General features: G+C 39.7%; 2 protein-coding genes across 4 annotated transcripts in view; both read left to right on the top strand.

The window, feature by feature from the left end:
* Positions 1–13,608, top strand: part of LOC111329691 (ankyrin repeat and fibronectin type-III domain-containing protein 1) — a 34,644-nt gene extending 21,036 nt beyond the window's left edge. For both annotated transcript variants that reach the window (XM_022934456.2, XM_088736435.1), the window contains 18 exons: positions 178–275; positions 739–829; positions 2,829–2,987; positions 3,147–3,264; positions 3,689–3,824; positions 4,106–4,219; positions 4,736–4,831; positions 5,385–5,531; positions 5,916–5,959; positions 6,089–6,211; positions 6,878–6,917; positions 7,531–7,635; positions 8,089–8,260; positions 8,816–8,916; positions 9,359–9,424; positions 9,714–9,897; positions 10,548–10,636; positions 11,198–13,608. In XM_022934456.2, coding sequence (XP_022790191.2) covers positions 178–275; positions 739–829; positions 2,829–2,987; positions 3,147–3,264; positions 3,689–3,824; positions 4,106–4,219; positions 4,736–4,831; positions 5,385–5,531; positions 5,916–5,959; positions 6,089–6,211; positions 6,878–6,917; positions 7,531–7,635; positions 8,089–8,260; positions 8,816–8,916; positions 9,359–9,424; positions 9,714–9,897; positions 10,548–10,636; positions 11,198–11,485 — 2,171 coding nt within the window. In that variant the 3' untranslated portion in view covers positions 11,486–13,608. The remainder of the gene's footprint in view (positions 1–177; positions 276–738; positions 830–2,828; positions 2,988–3,146; positions 3,265–3,688; positions 3,825–4,105; positions 4,220–4,735; positions 4,832–5,384; positions 5,532–5,915; positions 5,960–6,088; positions 6,212–6,877; positions 6,918–7,530; positions 7,636–8,088; positions 8,261–8,815; positions 8,917–9,358; positions 9,425–9,713; positions 9,898–10,547; positions 10,637–11,197) is intronic.
* A 1,040-nt stretch (positions 13,609–14,648) lies between these two features.
* LOC148722030 (uncharacterized) lies at positions 14,649–18,492 on the top strand. Of its 2 annotated transcripts, XM_088735649.1 has the most exons (3): positions 14,649–14,796; positions 15,427–15,589; positions 16,253–18,492. In XM_088735649.1, exons 2-3 carry the CDS (start codon positions 15,552–15,554, stop codon positions 16,713–16,715), a joined length of 501 nt encoding a protein of 166 aa, XP_088591775.1. In that variant the 5' UTR covers positions 14,649–14,796; positions 15,427–15,551; the 3' UTR covers positions 16,716–18,492. The 2 variants fall into 2 exon arrangements, 1 of the variants encoding a protein (XP_088591775.1); XR_015992376.1 differs by lacking the exon at positions 15,427–15,589.
* Positions 18,493–19,740: the final 1,248 nt, after the last annotated feature.

Genomic DNA, 19,740 nt, shown 5'->3' with positions numbered 1-19,740 from the left:
CCATGATCCAGCCATGGTCGCCATTCAAATGTCTCTGATCAGAGTTTGGCTGGCATTTTTACCCCTATTAACTGGCATTCCAGAGCTGACTTGGTTTACATAGACAGAGATGAGTTTATCATCGTCTTGTTGTTAGAAGGAATTGTGAAAGTACAACAATTTTTTTTCCTTATTAAGTTCAATGGAGCAAATTCCCAGACTTCAAGGTGATGGAAGGAGAATATGTCCACCATGACCTCAGGTCGCAAGAGTACACAATATGTAATTTGCAAAAGGTTTGTTTTATTAAATATATCCAGCATTATACTACGTAGCACTAATCGTAAACCATCAAGAGTGGAAGGCCGTAATAGCCGTTTGGACAAGGATAGAGCTTTTTCGAATTTTGAAATATCTTTTATGAAGTCTACTTTAAGTTTGTAACCATTTATCAATGGGGCCCAGTTGCTCGAAGACCGATCGGCGCTAACCCAAGGTTAAAATTTAATCCGGGTATCCTTTATTCCTTAAAGCCTTTTCGGGATAATTTTCCCAATTCTTTCTAGAGCATCCAGTGACCAACTTAGAGACAAAAATAATTATACTGTATTTTCTTTTAAAGCTTTCACATCTGAAATCAGATTTCACACCAACCCTGAGTTATCCTAACCCAGCTTTGAAACAACGCGGCCCTCAGTGTTCAATCTGATGTCGGGTGTTATGCGACTTTGATCTGAGTCCGATATTTTTTACTTGTAGTCTGTGTTATACTACGTACGTGTTTGCGGTGGAAATCTCAAAGGTTTTGGTCAATGGCTGGAATCCAGTCCTCCATGTGCAATGCCTTCAAGTATGTTGTTTTTGTTTAGCTAAAGAATTGTCATTGTTAGCAAGTGAACAAATTTAAAACTTTGCTTTGGAAAGCTCGAGATTCTGAGACGAGAAGAAGAGGGAAAAGATGAAATGACAAAAAAAGAATCTTCCAAAATGTTCCAGCAGCCGTAATTTCCGACCAACATTCCTTCCCGCTAAATGTTTGAAAGCGATCCTCGCAGTAATGAACCCTACTTGTGTAGAAGTGGAAATGAGGCCTGAAAAAAAAAAAATAAAATGAAATAAAATCAGTACAGGATTTGAAGCCATGGCCTCTGTGTTACCGGTGCAGGCCTCTACCAACTGAGCTAACATGCCGACTGGGAGCTAGTTATTACATTGGTTCGTATTAAACCCGTCGAAGTGAAAAATCAAAGAATTTGAATATATGAAAATCATATATGTGTACTGCGGTTTCATGAACTGTATGAAAGCGACCCTCGCAGTAATGAACCAGTGGCGGATCCAGGGGGAGGGTTCGGGGGGTCCGGACCCCCCCATCAGACCTGACGCCTACAACTTTGAGACAGGATCGTCTATCACTTTTTAACTGACTGATCTTTTTAATGAAACGGTAAGCGACCAAGGAATTATAACGTGCAACGGCGACTGGTGTGGGGGGGGGGGGGGGGAGTAATTTGCCTCAAAAGAGTCCAACAGTCCTCTCTGAACCAAAGTTTGGACCCCCCCCCCAATCAAAAATTCCTGGGTCCGCCTCTGTGAACCCTACTCATGTAATGAGATACAATGAATATATGAAGATCGTATATTTTGAACTGCGGTATTAGATACGTATGATGCACGATCCTCGCAGTAGATAGCGCTATTTATGCAATGGCGAAAATCAGACCTGAAAAAAATCAGGCCTGTACGGGACTCGAACCACTGACCTCTGCGATACTAGTGCAGCGCTCTACCAATTGGGCTAACAAGCCAACTGGGAGCAGGCCGTTAAGTTGATTCGTATTAAACCCGTGAAAGTGATAAATGAGATACAATGAATATATGAAGATCATATATTTTGAACTGCGGTATTAGATACGTATGATGCACGATCCTCGCAGTAGATAGCGCTATTTATCCAATAGCGAAATGCGGTATTAGATACGTATGATGCACGATCCTCGCAGTAGATAGCGCTATTTATGCAATAGCGAAAATCAGACCTGAAAAAAATCAGGCCCGTACAGGCCTGATTTTTTTCAGGTCTGATTTTCGCTATTGCATAAATAGTGCTATCTACTGCAAGGATCGTGCATCATACGTATCTAATACCGCAGTTCAAAATATATGATCTTCATATATTCATTGTATCTCATTAATCACTTTCACGGGTTTATTACGAATCAACTTAACGGCCTGCTCCCAGTTGGCTTGTTAACTCAATTGGTAGAGCGCTGCACTGGTATCGCAGAGGTCAGTGGTTCGAGTCCCGTACAGGCCTGATTTTTTTCAGGTCTGATTTTCGCCATTGCATAAATAGCGCTATCTACTGCGAGGATCGTGCATCATACGTACCTACTCATGTAGCAGTGCAAATAAGGCCTGAAGAGAAATTTAGGTCCAAACGAGATTTGAAACCTAGAATCCAGATCTTCAAAGTTATCTCAGATGAGGCTGATCGTCTCCTAATGTCCTAAAACGAGTACAGTAGCAACAGCGCAATACAAATCAAAGAATACCAACAGATGAAATGAATATTCATCTGCTCCATTAACCGGGAAAAAAAAAACATGGCAGTCTACGTTCTGTATCAGTCTGTATTAAAACTACAACCCCTGTGGGAGACCAGCATCAAATGTATCGCTAAGTCATTACCGCGGAATCAAACATTGGGAAATGATTGCAAACTAAAGTTTCCTAGTCAGTGCCATAGGAAATTTATAGAGAACAGTATAGAGAATATAAACGTTGATGTTAGGGTATAAAGGTTTAAATATTCTGTAGGTCTCTTACTTCTGTGGTTTGTTCTGCAGCTTGGCACGAAGTGGATGACTCTAAACCTCGTTTCCAAGGGCGACTCAATGTCATAGATGATCTGTTTAGTCGAGTGTGGCAAAGCCATGAAGAATTCTCGCCAGTGCGACCATTACTTTCGCACAGACCGCGGAGCAACACATATGGCAACGAAACAGGTACGACATGAGGCATCTGTGCTCTTTCATTTCCTCTAAAAACCAACTCAGCAGGTAAAATGAAATGATAAAGAGAAGCTTTACTGCAAAGATTGACAAATAACACCACATGTTCATGATACTAACAGCTTGTTGACTTACCAATGTACACTTTTACAGGATGCGAAGCTGGTGCATCGCCGAGAACAAGTCGTAAGTCAGCAATGAAAAAGAGTCTAACAAAATACACAAATCTACTCTTCCACTCGGCCCCAAAATTTGCCAGACATCTCAAAAGGTAAAAATAATGATTTATCCCTTTTCCGTAGGTAGTGATAAGGAGTTATGTTGATATTGTGTTGTGGGAACTTTGTATTAGAGCACTCTTCGATTGAGTGTCGTAAAACCAAAACCAAAGTAATCCCAAAAGGTCAATCAGAACAAAGAAAAATACCTTTGAGAGTCAATGAGAACTCAAGTAAAAGTAAAAAAATTCAACTGCCTAAACCGCGGGAAAACGCGGGCGACTGATTAGTTTACTGTTACATCTGATTGGGTGGGAGGATGGCGCGAATTTCTGGACCAATCACAGAGCGAAGGAAACAAAAACCAATGCAAGACTCCGATCACTTTTGTTACTCAATTAAAAACTACTCTAACTCACCAGTGATAGACACTGATGAATCCGACTGGTAATTTGGTTTCTTATTTTCTCTCCTCAGAGGGGTATATCTGGCTTCTTTGCTCTTCACTGATGACGAGAAGCTTCTTGTAACCCTGGACGAAAATATTCCAATTATTGAAGTGGATGATAACCATCCCAGTACATTCCTTCAAGATTTCTGTTGGCTGATGAAGGTGCTCCCCTTGCTTATCTTGTTACTTTATAATAATATTAGAATTCATAAAAGTTTATCAAATTATTACATATTGACGAAAGTTCTAGCGTTGAAGAAGATTGTCCAAATGGACGTTAGCCTGCAAGCAAGCTCTCTTTAAAAGTGAAACTTAGAAGAGAGTCCACATCTGTAAGGGAGAGGTGGGTGGGGCTAGTTCGGAAGAGGGAGAATGGGGTGGGGGTCAGTTTGTTTCAATTGAAGAAGTGCAACTTCATTATTATGAATTGTCTTTCATTTTAGGTGGCTTGCACTTGGAAAGATGTTAAAAAATTAAAACAGGAAGTAGAGAAAAAGTCTTCATCAACTTCAGTGCTGTTCAGATGTAAACTGCTTCAAGCTGCTGATACTCTGCAAGTAAATGTTCTAGTTGATTTCTGTAGAATGGTGTGCGTGTTTCACAACAGCTTCGGTGAATCAATCCTAACTACCTGAACCTCTTGTGAACGAGTATTAATAGCTAATGTACCAGACATAAGCCCGTCCTTTCGTGAGCATGCGTGTTAGCCCTTGTTTTATTCTCGTGTGACACTTTCTTCAGACGAAGGAACTTCGTCGTAATTGTCAGCTCTGACTGTCATTAATAATTTATTCCTAGTAACGGACAGCAAAGTTAACGGGCATACTCCAAGGAGATTTTTTCTGTACTTAACTGTAGTTGTTCCTAACTTGACCAAAAATATTTTTAGGGAGAGCATACAAACGGATATCCACCATACAGTTGGCAGCTACTGTGTCCCTTTTGAAATGGCTGACCTTAGCTCAAACCCAGCCAAAGGAATAAGACATGCTAGAGAGACCCGGGCTGGTGTTTTTAATCCCTTATTTACAAACAATACAGAGTTATTGAAAGGTGGCCAATTGATTTTTCAGGGTGCCCTTGGCAAGCAAGATCTTGGCAGACTACATTACAGACCAGTGAAAGATAGAAACGGCAGCACTGTAATTGTCGCCGTCAACCATGCAATTGTAAGTATAGAACCATTAAGGCAAATAGCCGTAAGCGACAGTTAATCATCTGACTTGCACTCCTAACTAGTGTTCAGTTCGAAATAAAGAAAGATGCCGAGAAAAAGAGAGAGAGAATGGAAAGCTCAATTTTTAGCTTATGTGTGTGTTCAGGCACAGTACCCTTGTTGTATATAGTCTTCGAGCAGGTCATCATTATTAGCGCTGTAGGAAGCCCGCTGCTCCGCCAGCAGTAAGATTGGAAACAAGCCGGGGAGAGGTTTGCGGGAGATCTGGCACTAATAATGATCAAAGCTAGCTCACCTTGTTCAAGGCCTCATGCGTTCCTGCGGGCGAAGAAACGTTCGTATAGAAGCGGTTTGTTCTTCCGCCTGTGGGACTTTTTAACACTGTAATAATTCATTTGGAAACATTAGTTGTTTCACTGGTTTACCTGGCCCCACAAGCCTTCATATTTTTAACACTGTCCAGGGTAAGTTAATTCCCATTTTCCCTAGAGAGGAATAAATTCTATATCTTGCTTCGTATTGTTTTGTTTTTCTCTGTCATTCAGCATGGCAGTTCCTTCAAGCCACGTATCCTGTCTCTTAAGTGGTTATCGTTCAGTAAACTTCAGAAGAGGATCCAGACTCCTCCACTGCAAGGTGGGCTACAGGATGAGTTGTTCACTGCATCAGAGATGCTTGTCTCCTCCATTCAGGTAAGAACAGAAGTCTGCATGACAAAAGATACTGTACAAGTTACACCCTAACACCAGCATGCATATTCTCCATACTGTTCTTTATGCGTTTCGTAAGGTGCTTTAAGGGGAATCTGGTTAGCAGACAATTTGAATAGCCTCTCTAGTTGGTGATCATTTCCTTTATTCTCCTGACCTTAATGTTTGATTCAGGGGTGAGATTGTAAGGAGAAATTAGATGCTGGTCACTCTTGAGGGTCAAAGAGTAAAGGAGGCTGTTTCAATGATGATTAGGCATCCTTGTTATTGCATTGTTGTTTCTAAAGTGATTTTGATATACTGCCTCTTCACCGACTTTAAGGTCTAACTTTTTAACGACAAATTTTGGATTCCTTGTTCTTTTAGGAGAAAATCCATTATTATGAAAACAGTAAAAAGAACCTTGAAAGGTAAGAGTTATGTCGAGTTGCTTTTCGTTTTTTCATTCAATTGTTTTTTTGATCGTGGATGAATGAACAAATGACATTTCAAGGCCCAGTGAAATACAACCGTTTATGTTTATTTTGTTTTCTTTGTAGGGGTTTGTACATCGGTTATCTGAAGCTCAGAACTTTTGTAGACGCTATTCATGTTGTGGTTCAGGAGAACTGCCCCAACGTTCTACCGCACGTCAAAATACGAGATAACCCCAATGTGTCTAGGTGAGTGGAAACTTTAGAAATCTCGCTCATTTGACGATTATTGTATCGAGACGCCGTATTTCTCCTATCGGTCATGTTGTCGTTTTGTGAACTGAGCAAGTGTTTTTTGCTTGCAGGCAGGCCCTTGAGCACCGCGTTTACGTGAAACGGCAAACGTCAGCTTGCCCTTTCACGTTTCACGTAAAATAGCGTGAACCTTGTTGCTTTAGCTTCGCATGAGCTCATGGGGGATTTGAAGGCGCCTTTGTATTACTTACAAAGTTTTTGGTGTCCTTTTACCGGCAATTAACTTCAACTCTGTGAGAGAAAAAGTGAAGAAAACTCTTACTTATACGGTAAACGCGAAAGAGGGTTTTTTTTTTTTTCACGTAGGAACGGCAAAGCGAAATTGGCAAACGCGAAAATGGCAGGGAAAAATGGTCACGTGGTAACCTCTTGTCATTCACTCTTCCCTTAAACGCGGTGCTAAATCTCTCTATTGGCGCTGCAGAGCGCGCGTTTCACCGCCCGCGGGAAGATTGGAGACGAGTCAGGGAGAGGTTTGCCGGGGTCTGGCACTCAGACTTTCCCTGAGGCGAAGAAATGCTCGTCCCGAAGCGCCAGTAATGAAATTATTGGCGCTCTTTGTTAGATAGTTCATTCATTTTACTGTGTTTTCGACTGTAGAGAGGAGTGGCAATGGCTTCAAACACTGGACACTCTAAGGGTGAGTTGTTTACACTTTTAAACAATAATTTTGTCTCTTGTTTGTTTCGTGCATTGTCGTTTTCATAAGAACGTACAATTTTGCTGTCGAGGTTGTGACAAAAGTTGCCATTTTTTAGCTTTTGTTGAGTATTTTTTCAAACAGAATAGAATTTCAGATTGTCACAGTTTCTTTTTCTTTTTTCTTCCTCTTGAATGTGCTCAATTGGTCTGTCGCCACACGTAAACGATCAAAATTAGTACTGGATTTCATGCTGTCAATTCGCCTGCGAGCGGGTCCTACGAAGCGCGTTTCTCTGCCCGCGAGATGATCTGGGTCGAGTCGGGTCTTGCAACAACAATACTAGACGCTTTGCAGATTTCTCGTCGGCTAGCGTTGCTCAAGGACTCGTATTCTCTTGCGGGCTCAGAAATGCTCGTGCCAAAGGCCTAATAACGAGGGCCTGCTATATCAATTCATGTTCTCAGCGCCATGCAGATGAGTGACTTTGTTTCGTGTTGATTCACATGGTTTGAAAATCTGTGTAAATCAGTTGAACCACAGCGTTGCTATCGAGCAGTGTAGCTGTCTGTAATTCTGTATGTGGCTCATGAACTGCTGGTTGTGTGTTTAGGAGGGGACTCACGGCTCAGAGCCATCCAAGACTGCACACGAATTTCAAGTACTGGTGGCCAAAGCTGCCGAAACTTTGATGGAGAAAGTAGGCATTTGTGAAGAGGTACTCTTTTAGATCTCTGCAAATCTGTTTTCTCTGGTTTTATTGTCAGAACCTAAAGTAAGGAGTAGTTGTCTTCAATCAGGACGAGCTGGTTAGTCGTGGTTCTGGTCTTGTCTCCCATCAACCACGGCCGACTCCCAATGACTCCAACCCTCACGGTCAAAAGTCAACTGATGATAAGTTAGCATACTGTTGGGTTAGGGGAGGGGTAGGTGCGCAGTTGTTCAGACACTGACAACGATCCGGATTTTTCATGGAATTCCGTCATATATTTATTTTATCTTCACCGGCGGGAACTCGAATCCTCAATAACCCTTTCAAGACATCCTCTTAGTTTCGCCATCGATAACTCTAGTCGTGTTGGTCAATTCGTTCCGAGTCAATGCTATTGTAGTCCTATTTTGTTTTGAAGCATTTTAATTTTGCCTCTCATGATCTGTACTTTCTTACCAGGCTTCGAAACTTCATAGAATATATGACCGAGAGGTTGTTGAATTGGACGAAAATGTTTCGTTTATCATTGTATTCCCACCCCCTGAGGAAGTCTGTAGTGCTCCAGGTCAAGTGGATTCGCTTTCACGTCACAAAGGCTATATCTCCCTACCTGTGCAGACCTTTGAAATGAGTAAGTACAAGACTTGGGTTGTAAACTGGTGAATTTCTGAGATTTTGTAAAGACGGGCATCTTTGGCTGTAGCATAGGAGGAATTACATTTGCCAAAGATGTGTTTTTTTTCTTTTTTTGAACCGCTTATTCCAACGTGTTTATCAAAACATTTTGGTGTGGAAAATCTGAGGTGGAGACATATCTCAGTAGCGATCCTTTTATCCCATTACACACAGCCTTTTCCTTTCCGTTTTATTAAGAGACTCGAAACGAATGTTACTAGGACGGAATAGATGGACGTCACCGACCGCGAAAGAACGCACTAGTTATCATGGTCGGTTGACTGTTATATGGTGTGCTATAACGTTACCAGGTATCATTACCAGCCATGAATAGCTGTTTCGGCCTCATTAGCTTGCTGTAGCTAACATATCGTCTATGGATCACCAGAAGAAATCATGTAGTGACACAAGCATGGTTCACATGTAGCTGTAATGACGACATGTAGATATGGCCACGGAAAACGCTTGATGTCGTGGCATTAGCTAAAGACATGTTCCGTTTATGTTTCAGTTCACATGTACACGTATCAGCAAGAGTTTATTTGCCATTATTCTCGTCTCTCGTCCGTTCTCGATATGGACTCTGTCATCTCCCAGCAGTCACTCAGAGAGGTAAAGTGGCTTGTTGTGTTCCTTGAAAGACAAGAGTATTACTCTTCTTTGTATGTCATACGACTACAAACTTTATTTGTGTTTTCAAAGTAACTGTAAGTGCTATTTCCAATTGGCTGAGTGAAATGGGTGTAAAGTGTTTTCCTCACACTGCGCTGTAGTCTGGATAAGGGTCAATCAGTCTATAGGAGCAGTTCTTTTTATTACTTCTGCCATTACTGGGCGTTTCCTTCAACCCATCTAATCAAAAAATTGCAAGTTGTCGTTAATCTTGTTTATTCCGCTTAGCAAATTTACCTGTGGTGTGTTAGAAGAAAATACCAGTTCTAATATCCTACTTCTGCTACAGAAAACTCCTCACGTGGCGCACACGTATGTTTTATTTACGAACATCTTCAATACCATTTTTGTCTTTCTTTCTTTTTTTTTTTTTTTCAAATAGGCGTTTTCATCACCTGAGTTACAGTTAGCAAAAGCACGACAAGAGCAGCTGTTGGATTTTCAGCGAGTAAGTTAACAAGTTTTATGTAAAGAGAAAAAATTGCAACTACGTAAGAAAGTCGATAATGCAGGTACTATAGAAATGCAGGCGTGTGCCAGGCGTGGGAAAGCGCACGGTGCCTTGGTCACATAAGGTGAAACTTTGTCGATGATTGGTTCAAGGGACTATCATGGGATTTACTGCAAGGAACCAATCGACATTTGATTGATTACCCACGTCATTAGTTCAATGAGCTTTGACAGCAAAGAAGCCTGTGACGAAGTTTGGTTTGAAATTGTTCTTTTTGCTTGTAAAGGAACTTGACGAAACGTGGCAAGGAATGCGTTGGATATTGGATGCCCTGCATTACGCGAGGGATCGTCAAATTCGAGGTGGAATACCATTGGTCGAGGTGTTTCAGTACTCAGTTTTTCACCCGGACGGCCAGTGCTGTGTTTGTTCGTCTGATTTGAAAGGGAAAGTCCTCTGCAATGGACATAGTGAGTATCTGGTCTTGAACGTGTTCGAAACAAAAGTGTAGAATATCTTTAAGGTTTCCTGAATAGGAACGAAATCCAAACTGTCACTTTTCCACAACGGGTAAAACATTTTTTCTATTTAATTAATTTTTTTTATCTGTCGGTTCCGGCGGACGGTTTATACATTCACCCTTACTTTGACCTCTCGTCGACGTTCCCCTCCTCAAAACGGCAACGGCCACTGAAGCGCGTCCCAGAAGCCAACAATAACATTTCAACAACAGCTAGTTGATCATCAACTGACAAACGATGTGGCGAAACACGTGACAGCTCACCGTAGCGGACAATCCTTGACAGCGTTATTTCACCGAAGAGGCAGTAGCAAGTCTATAAAAATAAATGCGAACGACCACAAACTTAAAGACTCGTTCTAATTTACACTTTTGTTTTCTGTAGATTGTCTTTTTTTGCATCAATTTCTGGAAAAATCTCATTGATATAGTTTGATTCTGTTACGTATTGTATGTTATACTAACCACCTTTTATCGATGTAGTAGTCCCTGCCTCTCTGTAACGGCCACGTCTCTTCTACGACCACTTTCCTCCATCCTCAGAGTGGTTGTTAAGAGATTCGGCTGTATTTTCATATTTGGTGGTTTATCTTTTGTCAGATTCCTCAGCAAGCAGTAGCCCCAGAGAGGGAGTGGTTCAAATTCATACAGCAGGAGAAACAAGTTTACCTCCCGGAGCCACAGTCACGGTACTACTGGTAGACTACTTGATAATCAGAATCGAATGCACGATTAAAAGGCTAGGAGTCAGACTATGATCTCCCATAATGTCTTCTAATTCGCAAATAGAGTCAGGAATCAGATAAATAGAGATCATCTCCTCTTCAAAACAAAAGGGAGACAGCAAAAGAGATTCAAAGAAACGTTTCAGCAGCACTGTTTCCTGTTGACCCAAACGTGGTTTTAAACCTCTCTCGAATACTGAATTGGTTTGACGCGATCCAATGACGTTCCTGTAATTTTTAAGATTTTACTTGAAATAAGAATGCGAGACACTTCGGATGCGTACAAGAATTGTTCAGTGTAAACAACAGTTTCTTTAAGATTGTTAACTTTGTGTTGTACTCGACTTAGCGAAGCAAAATAGAATCCACATTTCAGTTTTCTATCGAGAACATCGCTCTATTTCGTTTTTGATGGGTACTGCATGGTTTGCTATCCCTTATGTATCGGCCACACGATAATATCCTGTCAACAAGTTGAACAATCTTTAATGTTTCTTTTTGTTTATTGTATGTTTCGTCGCTTAGCTTCATATAACGCCTGCAACAAGAGCAGATGAAGTAGTCAAGATGGTTGTGCAACAGCTGCACAAGAAATGCCAAGACAGAGATAAATCTTCCTATTGGCACAATCTCTCTGATAAGAAAATAAAAGACTTGTGTTTAGTTGCAGTAATCGGTGGACAAGAGAAATGTTTTAGGGACGATTTTAAGCCACTACACCTTCAAAATCCGTGGAAACGAGGAAAGTTGTACCTCAGACTACGCGCCGAAGCTATCGCGGCGTCTGCAACAGGCAACTTCACAAGTGTCTGAATTTGAATCACTTGAGACGAGCACTCACTCCTGTGGAGCCATGTGGCACTGATTGTTCGAGATTATCCAAGGAAAAACTCGTGCCACGTACTACAGCAACCAAATAAGGCCACAACACATTGGAATGTGGTAACTGTGTTCTCTCCCCGCTTAGCGCGAGAACTATGGCATGATTCCCGCGCTTTTTACCGGTTACTCGTAGTTGCTTCGAGCTCTTATGGTTTATTTTGCCAATGTCTTGACCCTCAGAGTTTTAAAGCAATGCCAAAGGTAGTTTACCTTTACAGTTTTCCTCAATTGGTGCTTACCGTTATTACTGCGAAAATCGGAGAGGAGTATTCGTATGTTTGCAGCACTAGGCCAATTTAAGCGTTCAAAATAAAACACAGTAGATTAAAAAACTAAAGCGGCCAAATTGAGATTAAGCGGAAATAGTTAACCAAAAGCGCACAAAACAGGGTTGTTAAAAGCGAAGCGATGCCGAAATTTCTTAGATTTTCTTAAATGCAAAAGCCGCAGAAAATGGCTTCTAGTTGAAAACTGCGAGTGTCAGATTAAAAATGGCATGAAAAGCGAGAAGTTTCAAGATTCTTCGGCATTTGTCTCTAGTTATTATTTAAAAAGCGTGACGTCTTCCTTTTGGTAAACGGCAAGATGGGTGAATCCGTCGTAAATCTAGGGACAGTTTTAATGTATGTTAGTATGAAAATTTAGGTATATAACAAATGGAATATAATTAAGAAGTAAGAAAATAATGTCGGAATTACTTAATCTCTTTGTATGATAAGAATGATATGGTACATATTGGTGGTCTTGCATTAATCGTTTACGTTTTCATTTATTGGCTGGTTTTTTCTTAATGTGGTTTATTTTTCCTATAGATAATCCTAACTTTAGTTCTGCTTTTTGGTTTTTGTTATAGAGTTTACTGGAGAAGGCGAAAACACGAAGTTTTTGTCACTAAATCTTTTCACATCTAACAGTAAGAAAAAAAGGACCGAATTTGTGTTTAGTTATGCATAGTTTTTATATCAAAATTTACAGGCTATAGATTCGATACATAGCAGCACCGTAGAAAACTTAGGGTAAAGTCTAGTAGTGTCAGTTTGAAATCTCTCTCCTTTACTCGCCAGGTCAATTGCGATGTGATCTTGACTTGGTGAACGCGCATTTTCTCTCGAATGTGCAGTGAATTCTACTAATTAGCTCGTTGGTTTACTTCGTTGAGCTATGATTGATTCGGTTGTTTTCTTTTTGTTCATTGGTTTAAGCACTTTTTTCCAGCTTGTTGGTGTCAAGATGAAGTTAGGATTTGTGTCATGGCCAAGGCGTTTGTGCCCACGCACGAGATTTGTGTTGACCCAGATTACACCTATGCATAGAAAAACATTAAAAAAAAAAAAGAAAGATATAGGAGAGCTGGCTCCCTCTATGAAAGTAGTCTATTTATTCCCAAGTCGGTTTTGCATGAAGATATTTTTCAAAGCCTCCCCAGGTTATATTCCCATTTAGACAGCGCTCGCAGAAACGTATTCAAGCCTTGTTTATCACAGAACCTTTCGCCTGGTCTTCGTTACATGACAGGGTAAACACTTAAGTGAAAATAGTATTTATTATGAGATAATTGTTGAAAATCACCATTTTTCCTAATTTATTAGTAATATTTTCACCTCTTGATGAGGAATCCAGGATATTTCTAGGCTCTGGGAGTTTGATAAGTCTGGAAGAGTGCTTGACGTGTTTAGAGCACCTTTTTGTGTCATTTTTCTGTTTTAGTAACAGGGGTTTATAATTCATGGCATTTTTAACTTAGTCAAAGTACTGTACTACTGTGAGTTATTTTTGGGTTAAAGCAGTGGAATGTGAATATTGTGTTATTTTAAACGTAGAAATGTTTATCTTCATAGAGAGATAGCAGTAAGTTTTCTTTAAAATGCAATTTTAGACTGAGAGTTCTTGGGTTGTACTTGCGCAAAACGCAAAGAAGACCGCTTCGTTTGTCTTGTTTGGTTATTTCATTTCTAACTTAGTTTGCTCCCAGAGAATTGATCAAGGTAACATGTACAGCGGGTGAAATGTTGATGCTAAGATAGACTTAAACAAATAAAAGGAAATATTTCTCACTTTTGTTTGGGTGTTTTTTGGTACCGTCGAGTTTCTGAAACGAGGACGACTACAACATCGATATTTTCCAACGATGAAACAGTACGTGTGTGCGAACCTCCGTTATTGAAGCGGGAAAGACGCAGTCGCCATCAACCATTACTCGACGAATTGCTGCGAAAAGTGCATAGTTACTTCAAAACAATACAGAATAGACTACAAGTAGTCCCTCTCTTTCGGTGAAGTTCGTCGTACCAGTCAAAAAAAAAAAAAGAGCGAAAACAAAATTGATGTTGGTGCACCGGGGGGAACTTAAGAAATAAACATTTCATTTTGTACTGGTTGCGTCACGGCAAAACAAACGTTGCGGCCTTTTCCTGTATTCTTTTGTCAAAGTGCTCCCGAACCGTGGTTGAATTCTTCCTCCGGTGGACTTTTTCAGCTGACCGCCCGACCGGTGTATAATCCGCTTTGGATCAATGGTTGTTCTTGTTCTTGAGATACTGGTTCATATTCCCATAAACACATCATCATATGATAGGGGCGTGAGACACTGTAGCATTATTTATCACTCACTTTAACAATGTATCTCTTACTTCCCATCCTTCCCGTTAAACCTGCAAAAAACCTTGAATGTAAACATTATCAAGCTCTTAGCATGTGACTGTCAAAAATAGGTTGTTGATCTTGATTTCATTTCTTATCTCTAATCTTGAGGACCCTCCTGAAAACCATGTGGATGAAGGCATCTTCGTGATTTACATCTTCCAGGAGCCCATTACTAATAATGGGTAATGGGTAATGGGTAATGGGCTCCCGATCTTATTGTTACCGTTATTTTTAAGAAGGGTTCAGCCACAAGTTTCTTTGCAACATCAAAGGAAGCTGTAAGTTGATTGACCTTTCCCAGTGTTCGCCATATTTTTTTTTCTTTAATATTTAATGCCGAAATGTAAGAAATCGAAGTTGTTTCCATGGATGTCAAAGTGCAAAGGTTACTCTTATCTATTATGTGGCGAGGGCCTACATCTTCCCACAATTCAACTCGTTCATACCCAGTTTCCTTTCAATCTTTCGCTTCGAACAACTAAATAAACAATTTGTGATCTGTCTAGGGAAGGTTGCAATGACTGCTTCTCTACTCTGCAAAGATGCCTCTTTGCTGATAATTTTTGTTATTGACTCATAAGGAAAAGGAACATTTAACTGTAAGTAATGTTTTCAAGCTCTGCTTTGCCTGCAGTTCCATACAATTATAAAAGTTTTCGTAAGTTTATCATCGATCCGAACATAATGAGCTTCTTGCCACCTGCGTCAAATCGTAAACACAATGCTGTTATCAACTTGTGCTTACCAACTGATTGAGCTTATTCATAAATCCTCTTAAAAACTGAAGCTTTTAACTTGCGAAGTCTATTTTCAAACCCCCTCAGCTTAGTATCAACTGAAGGTTTGTTACTGAGCTTGGCCCTAGCAAATTATGTCGTCTCTTCCAGCCACGCGGTAATGACTAAATGAGTCCTAAAAAGCTGAGACTTTTTCATAAAAGCTTGTTTCTTTTTTTTTCGCATGAGTTATATACAAATACTTAAGGTAAACAGAAATGTACGGATTTGAAAAACGCGATCGATAGTGCATTCGAGGATAGAAAAAGATCCTATATCAAGCTTGATCTTTGGAAATGACTAACCGACGTGCGTTAGCGAGTTTTCAATCAAGCTAGCACATTTTCAAGGTGGGGAGAGACACGAAATCTCCTGAGGTAACTGTGCAGGCTTCTTCAGCCTTGATAGTGTCAGACAATATGATGACAGAGCTCCATGACAATTTTTCCACAGCATTGCATTTCATGCAAACTAAAGCACTATGTCCCAAAGGGAAGCTCTGTAGAGGTGCTAACACGTTAACTCCTAGCTTGAACGATTTTATTCACAAGATGCGATGTATAGAAAAGATAAAATGAATGAGCGAGCACAACAAAGAAGTGATCACATGGAAAGAGTGAGTTTATTTATGCATTGCAACATGTGAATAACCATGAACAATCTTTCAAGCACTTTCCATGGTATGATGCTTTTATTTCATACATGCTGAGATTTTTTCTTACTGACCCACATATTTCAAAGATTGGAAGCAAACAACTGTGAAATACATAATTGTACATATAATCAGAGACACAAATGATAGTATTTCTTGGTGTAAATCTCAGTATGTACACTGTCCAAAAAAGAGGTCTGATCCTTAACTGATGAGACCCAGGGTGGCTTTATGGGAAATGTTTGCATGGTTACATAATCAGTGATCTGCCTTTTCATTATTCTGCCTCCCTACTGTCTTGTCTATTTCTCCCTCTCAAAGAGTACATATGAGAATATCCAAGCTATTTCAGTAATGCAATAGTAAGTAGGTTGGTAACGAACCTTTGGCTGAAGTAAAGGAACACTGTGTGTCAATCTGGCATTCTCAGGAAAAGTATGGGATAAAAGAGGTTGATGAAATGGAATAGGACAATGACAAAAAAAGTGATCAACTGAACAAGATGTCTTATCTTAAGTTGTTAGTGTAAGCTTATGTATTAGCTGTTAGCTAATGACAAACTCTAGAAATAGCAATATACAGACTCTGTCATATTTTATTCACAATTTGAATGTTTTCCATTCTCAGGGAAGAAATGGCCCAAGAAGTCAACAGGCAAGGGGATTTAAGCCTACGCATCCTTCACAAGTGGAAGGATACAAACCTTGGCAATATATTGGCACCAGTTTTATCTTTTGTCATAGAATACCCTATTGCCACCTTATTTATTGCAATCTTCATGGGACTTTCAGCATTACCCATAGTGCTGTTTTCTTCATTTGTGCTATACAGTTTCCTCTTTACTATGCTTGGGTTTGCAATGGTCGAAGGCACACTGTTGATGATTGCAGTCTCTATGCTCAGTGCAGTCATATTTTTTGTCTTCTTTGTGTCAGTCTGCATTACAGCCTTTCTTATCTTCACCTGGAGTTCGGCAGCCATAGGTTACAGCTTTGTTCAAAAGTTTCAAGGGATAGTTCATTACTTTTTTCCATCCCTTAAAGAAATCTTGGAGAATTATACAGCAGTGGAACGGTCACAATCAGATTAAAACCTGTTTTGTCAGGACATAACTTTCGACTGTTGTCACAAGTTGATATTTAAAGTGATCAATATAACTTGGTTACTATTTAATGGTAAATATTGTTTTTTCCTGCATTTTAATGTATTATGGTATTTTAAGTAAAAAGAACTGCATGTGTGGATTTCAGTTTTATTGAAGGTTTTCATAAACAGTATAGAAAGTATAGTTGGAGGTTGTTTAACTCAACAAAGTTTGGTGTTTTACAGATTTTTACCTTACATCTCCTAAGGATGCTGAGGAATTAAGAAGGGAGGAGTCACTTGTAGTATATTTCCCTGAATAAATGCCCATACTCTTACAGCTACTGAGCTTGAAATAATGGCCAGTCAACAGATAATGTGCTGTTAAAGATCAGTTTTGTCAAGTCAACTCCTTGGATGGCTGAACAGTTTATCTGAGCTAAGTTCAGCTTTCAAATACAGCCATATGGCTTTTCCTTCACCGAGTTCAATGCTGCTTTTTTTATTAAGGGTGAGGAGTTATAGTTTGTGTCAGCAAAACTAGGTTTGATTGGACAACTTGACCAGTGCCAGCCATGGAATTATTTTGAGCCTTGAGCTACCAATGCACTGTTAGGAGTCATTCCCTACCCACTAAGCTTAAACATCTAGCAGTAAATACCCCCTCCTCTCCCCATGACAGTCTTTAATAATATGGATACAAAGAAAACCAATTCTCTCCTCAGAAACTCTATATTTTGTAACAATTAAAACCTCTACCATCCCAGGACTGGTCAACAATTTTCCCTTTTAGCTGCTGAACATTTTCTTTCAAATTAGGAATGAGTTTGGTGTCACCAGTATTTGAAAATGACACTTTGTTGCTTTTAAGTTTGTTTTCTCTTGTCACTTGTCTGCTGGCTACCATTATTGATATTGTGAGGGCATAACTCTTTAACTCACAATATTTTAGTGGAAATTCTTCTTACTGTCCACCATGCATTCTCTATTAGAGTTTATTGTGAGAATTTGATGTTTCATCAAATGATAATCCTTGAGTGAATATATTTTTTTATTCTCATCACCAGTTGCTTGACATTGTATAGATACTGTAAGTAGAAATTATGTTGTTGAGTCACTGGTGGGAGTTACAGGGTTAAGACCCTACCAGTTCTGCAGGCTTATTTTGTTATATTCAAAGTCGGGTGAACTAAATATTGTCTGTCTGTTATAATGAAGGTGGATATATGTGAGCACCATGGTGACAACAAAGTTGCACCTACCAAGCAAAGGCGATCACCCAACAATTGAAACAACAGTCACTCCCTTGCGAATATTGTTTTTGACTGAATATTTTTTTCATCAGTCAGAGTGAGAAGTGATATTTAAATACTAATCTTTCTAAGGTTTAGCATTTGATGTTTATAGTTCTTATTATTTAAGGATGTATATTTTTGTCAGTCATATTGGTAAACCTGTTTATTTATTATGCATTTAATGCATGGAACATTTATGCCATGAAATTGTTTCCTGATGGTTGTATAATTTTCATGTCACAGTAATTATCACCATTCATCACTATAATGATTTATTTATGAAGAATTAGTCTAGTTGGTGAGGATTTTTTTTGGGAATACCGATGTATGGAATATTTGTGATGAAATTGTTGTGGGACAGTTTTCTGTTTTTCATCTACCAGTAATTATCACCATTATTAGTAATTTATTTATGAAAAAATTCAGTCATGTCGGTGCGGATTTTGTAGATTTCATTCATAATGATGATATCATTCAGTCCAGTTTCAAGTCATGTTTCTAGAGTGTTACTTCTTTTAAAGGGTGGTAATTGATTGGTGTCGTGGGTTTATGTCCCAGGTTTCTGAAGGGTTCTAAAGAGGGGAAATAAGTCTGTATAGTAAGCTTTCCTGAGCAAATTTATGTCTTTTGTTAATTCCACTCCCTCACACCTCTTTTTGTTCCTTTCACGGTAATTTTCATGCTGGCATTCATTTGTTTTGGAATGCAACAAAAGCAAAATATATCCTGCTAGGTTGGTCCTTTCATTTAATTTTTAGCTGGTTTGTTTGGCACAAAACAAGGACTGATTATTGCTCTTTTGGTGTTAGAGGGGAGTGGGGAGGTTGTGTTCCATGTGAATGCAGGCAGTTTATCCTTAAAAAGTATCCACTGAAAATGCCCTAATGAGCCATGGGGGGAGAGGGTAAGGACTGATTATTGTTCTTTTGGCGTTAGAGGGGAGTGGGGAGGTTGTGTTCCATGTGAATGCAGGTAGTTTATCCTTAAAAAGTATCCACTGAAAATGCCCTAATGAGCCATGGGGGGAGAGGGTATGGATTGATTATTGTTCTTTTGGTGTTAGAGGGGAGTGGGGGGGTTGTGTTCCATGTGAATGCAGGTAGTTTATCCTTAAAAAGTATCCACTGAAAATGCCCTAATGAGCCATGGGGGGAGAGGGTACGGACTGATTATTGTTCTTTTGGTGTTAGAGGGGAGTGGGGAGGTTGTGTTCCATGTGAATGCAGGTAGTTTATCCTTAAAAAGTATCCACTGAAAATGCCCTAATGAGCCATGGGGGGAGAGGGTACGGACTGATTATTGTTCTTTTGGTGTTAGAGGGGAGTGGGGAGGTTGTGTTCCATGTGAATGCAGGTAGTTTATCCTTAAAAAGTATCCACTGTAAATGCCCTAATGAGCCATGGGGGGAGAGGGTAAGTGTGGAGGACTTGCTAACAACTCAAAGAGAAGGTGAAGATCCAAGTTTTTTCATTTCAGTGGAGGACTTTTCTTTGGTGGTTATAAAACAAATGATATGCTTCTTAGTAATGCATGTCATTGTCTTCAGTTGATGAATTACTACTGATCAACATCCTCCCATAACAGACACAGAATTGAGTGACCTTTGGTGATCTGCAAATTACCTTTTAATCTTGATCCAAACAAGAATTTTGCTTTTTCTAAAAATGCACTCTGTTAAGACTAAATTTGAAAAAATTAGTATCAACCATAAGTGATGTACTCTTAATAGACTGAAAA

The sequence above is a fragment of the Stylophora pistillata genome, chromosome 10, assembly GCF_964205215.1.
Source record: "Stylophora pistillata chromosome 10, jaStyPist1.2, whole genome shotgun sequence".
Lineage (NCBI taxonomy): Eukaryota > Metazoa > Cnidaria > Anthozoa > Scleractinia > Pocilloporidae > Stylophora > Stylophora pistillata.
The sequence above is the reverse complement of the archived record's forward strand: the minus strand, read 5'-3'. Positions and strand labels throughout refer to the sequence as shown.

Excerpts from the sequence above, each read along its gene's own strand:
- LOC148722030 (XM_088735649.1), top strand. The coding sequence starts at position 15,552 with ATGAGCGAGCACAACAAAGAAGTGATCACATGGAAAGA. Across the intron at positions 15,590-16,252 it reads GAAGTGATCACATGGAAAGA|GGAAGAAATGGCCCAAGAAG; the intron begins GTGAGTTTATTT and ends TTCCATTCTCAG.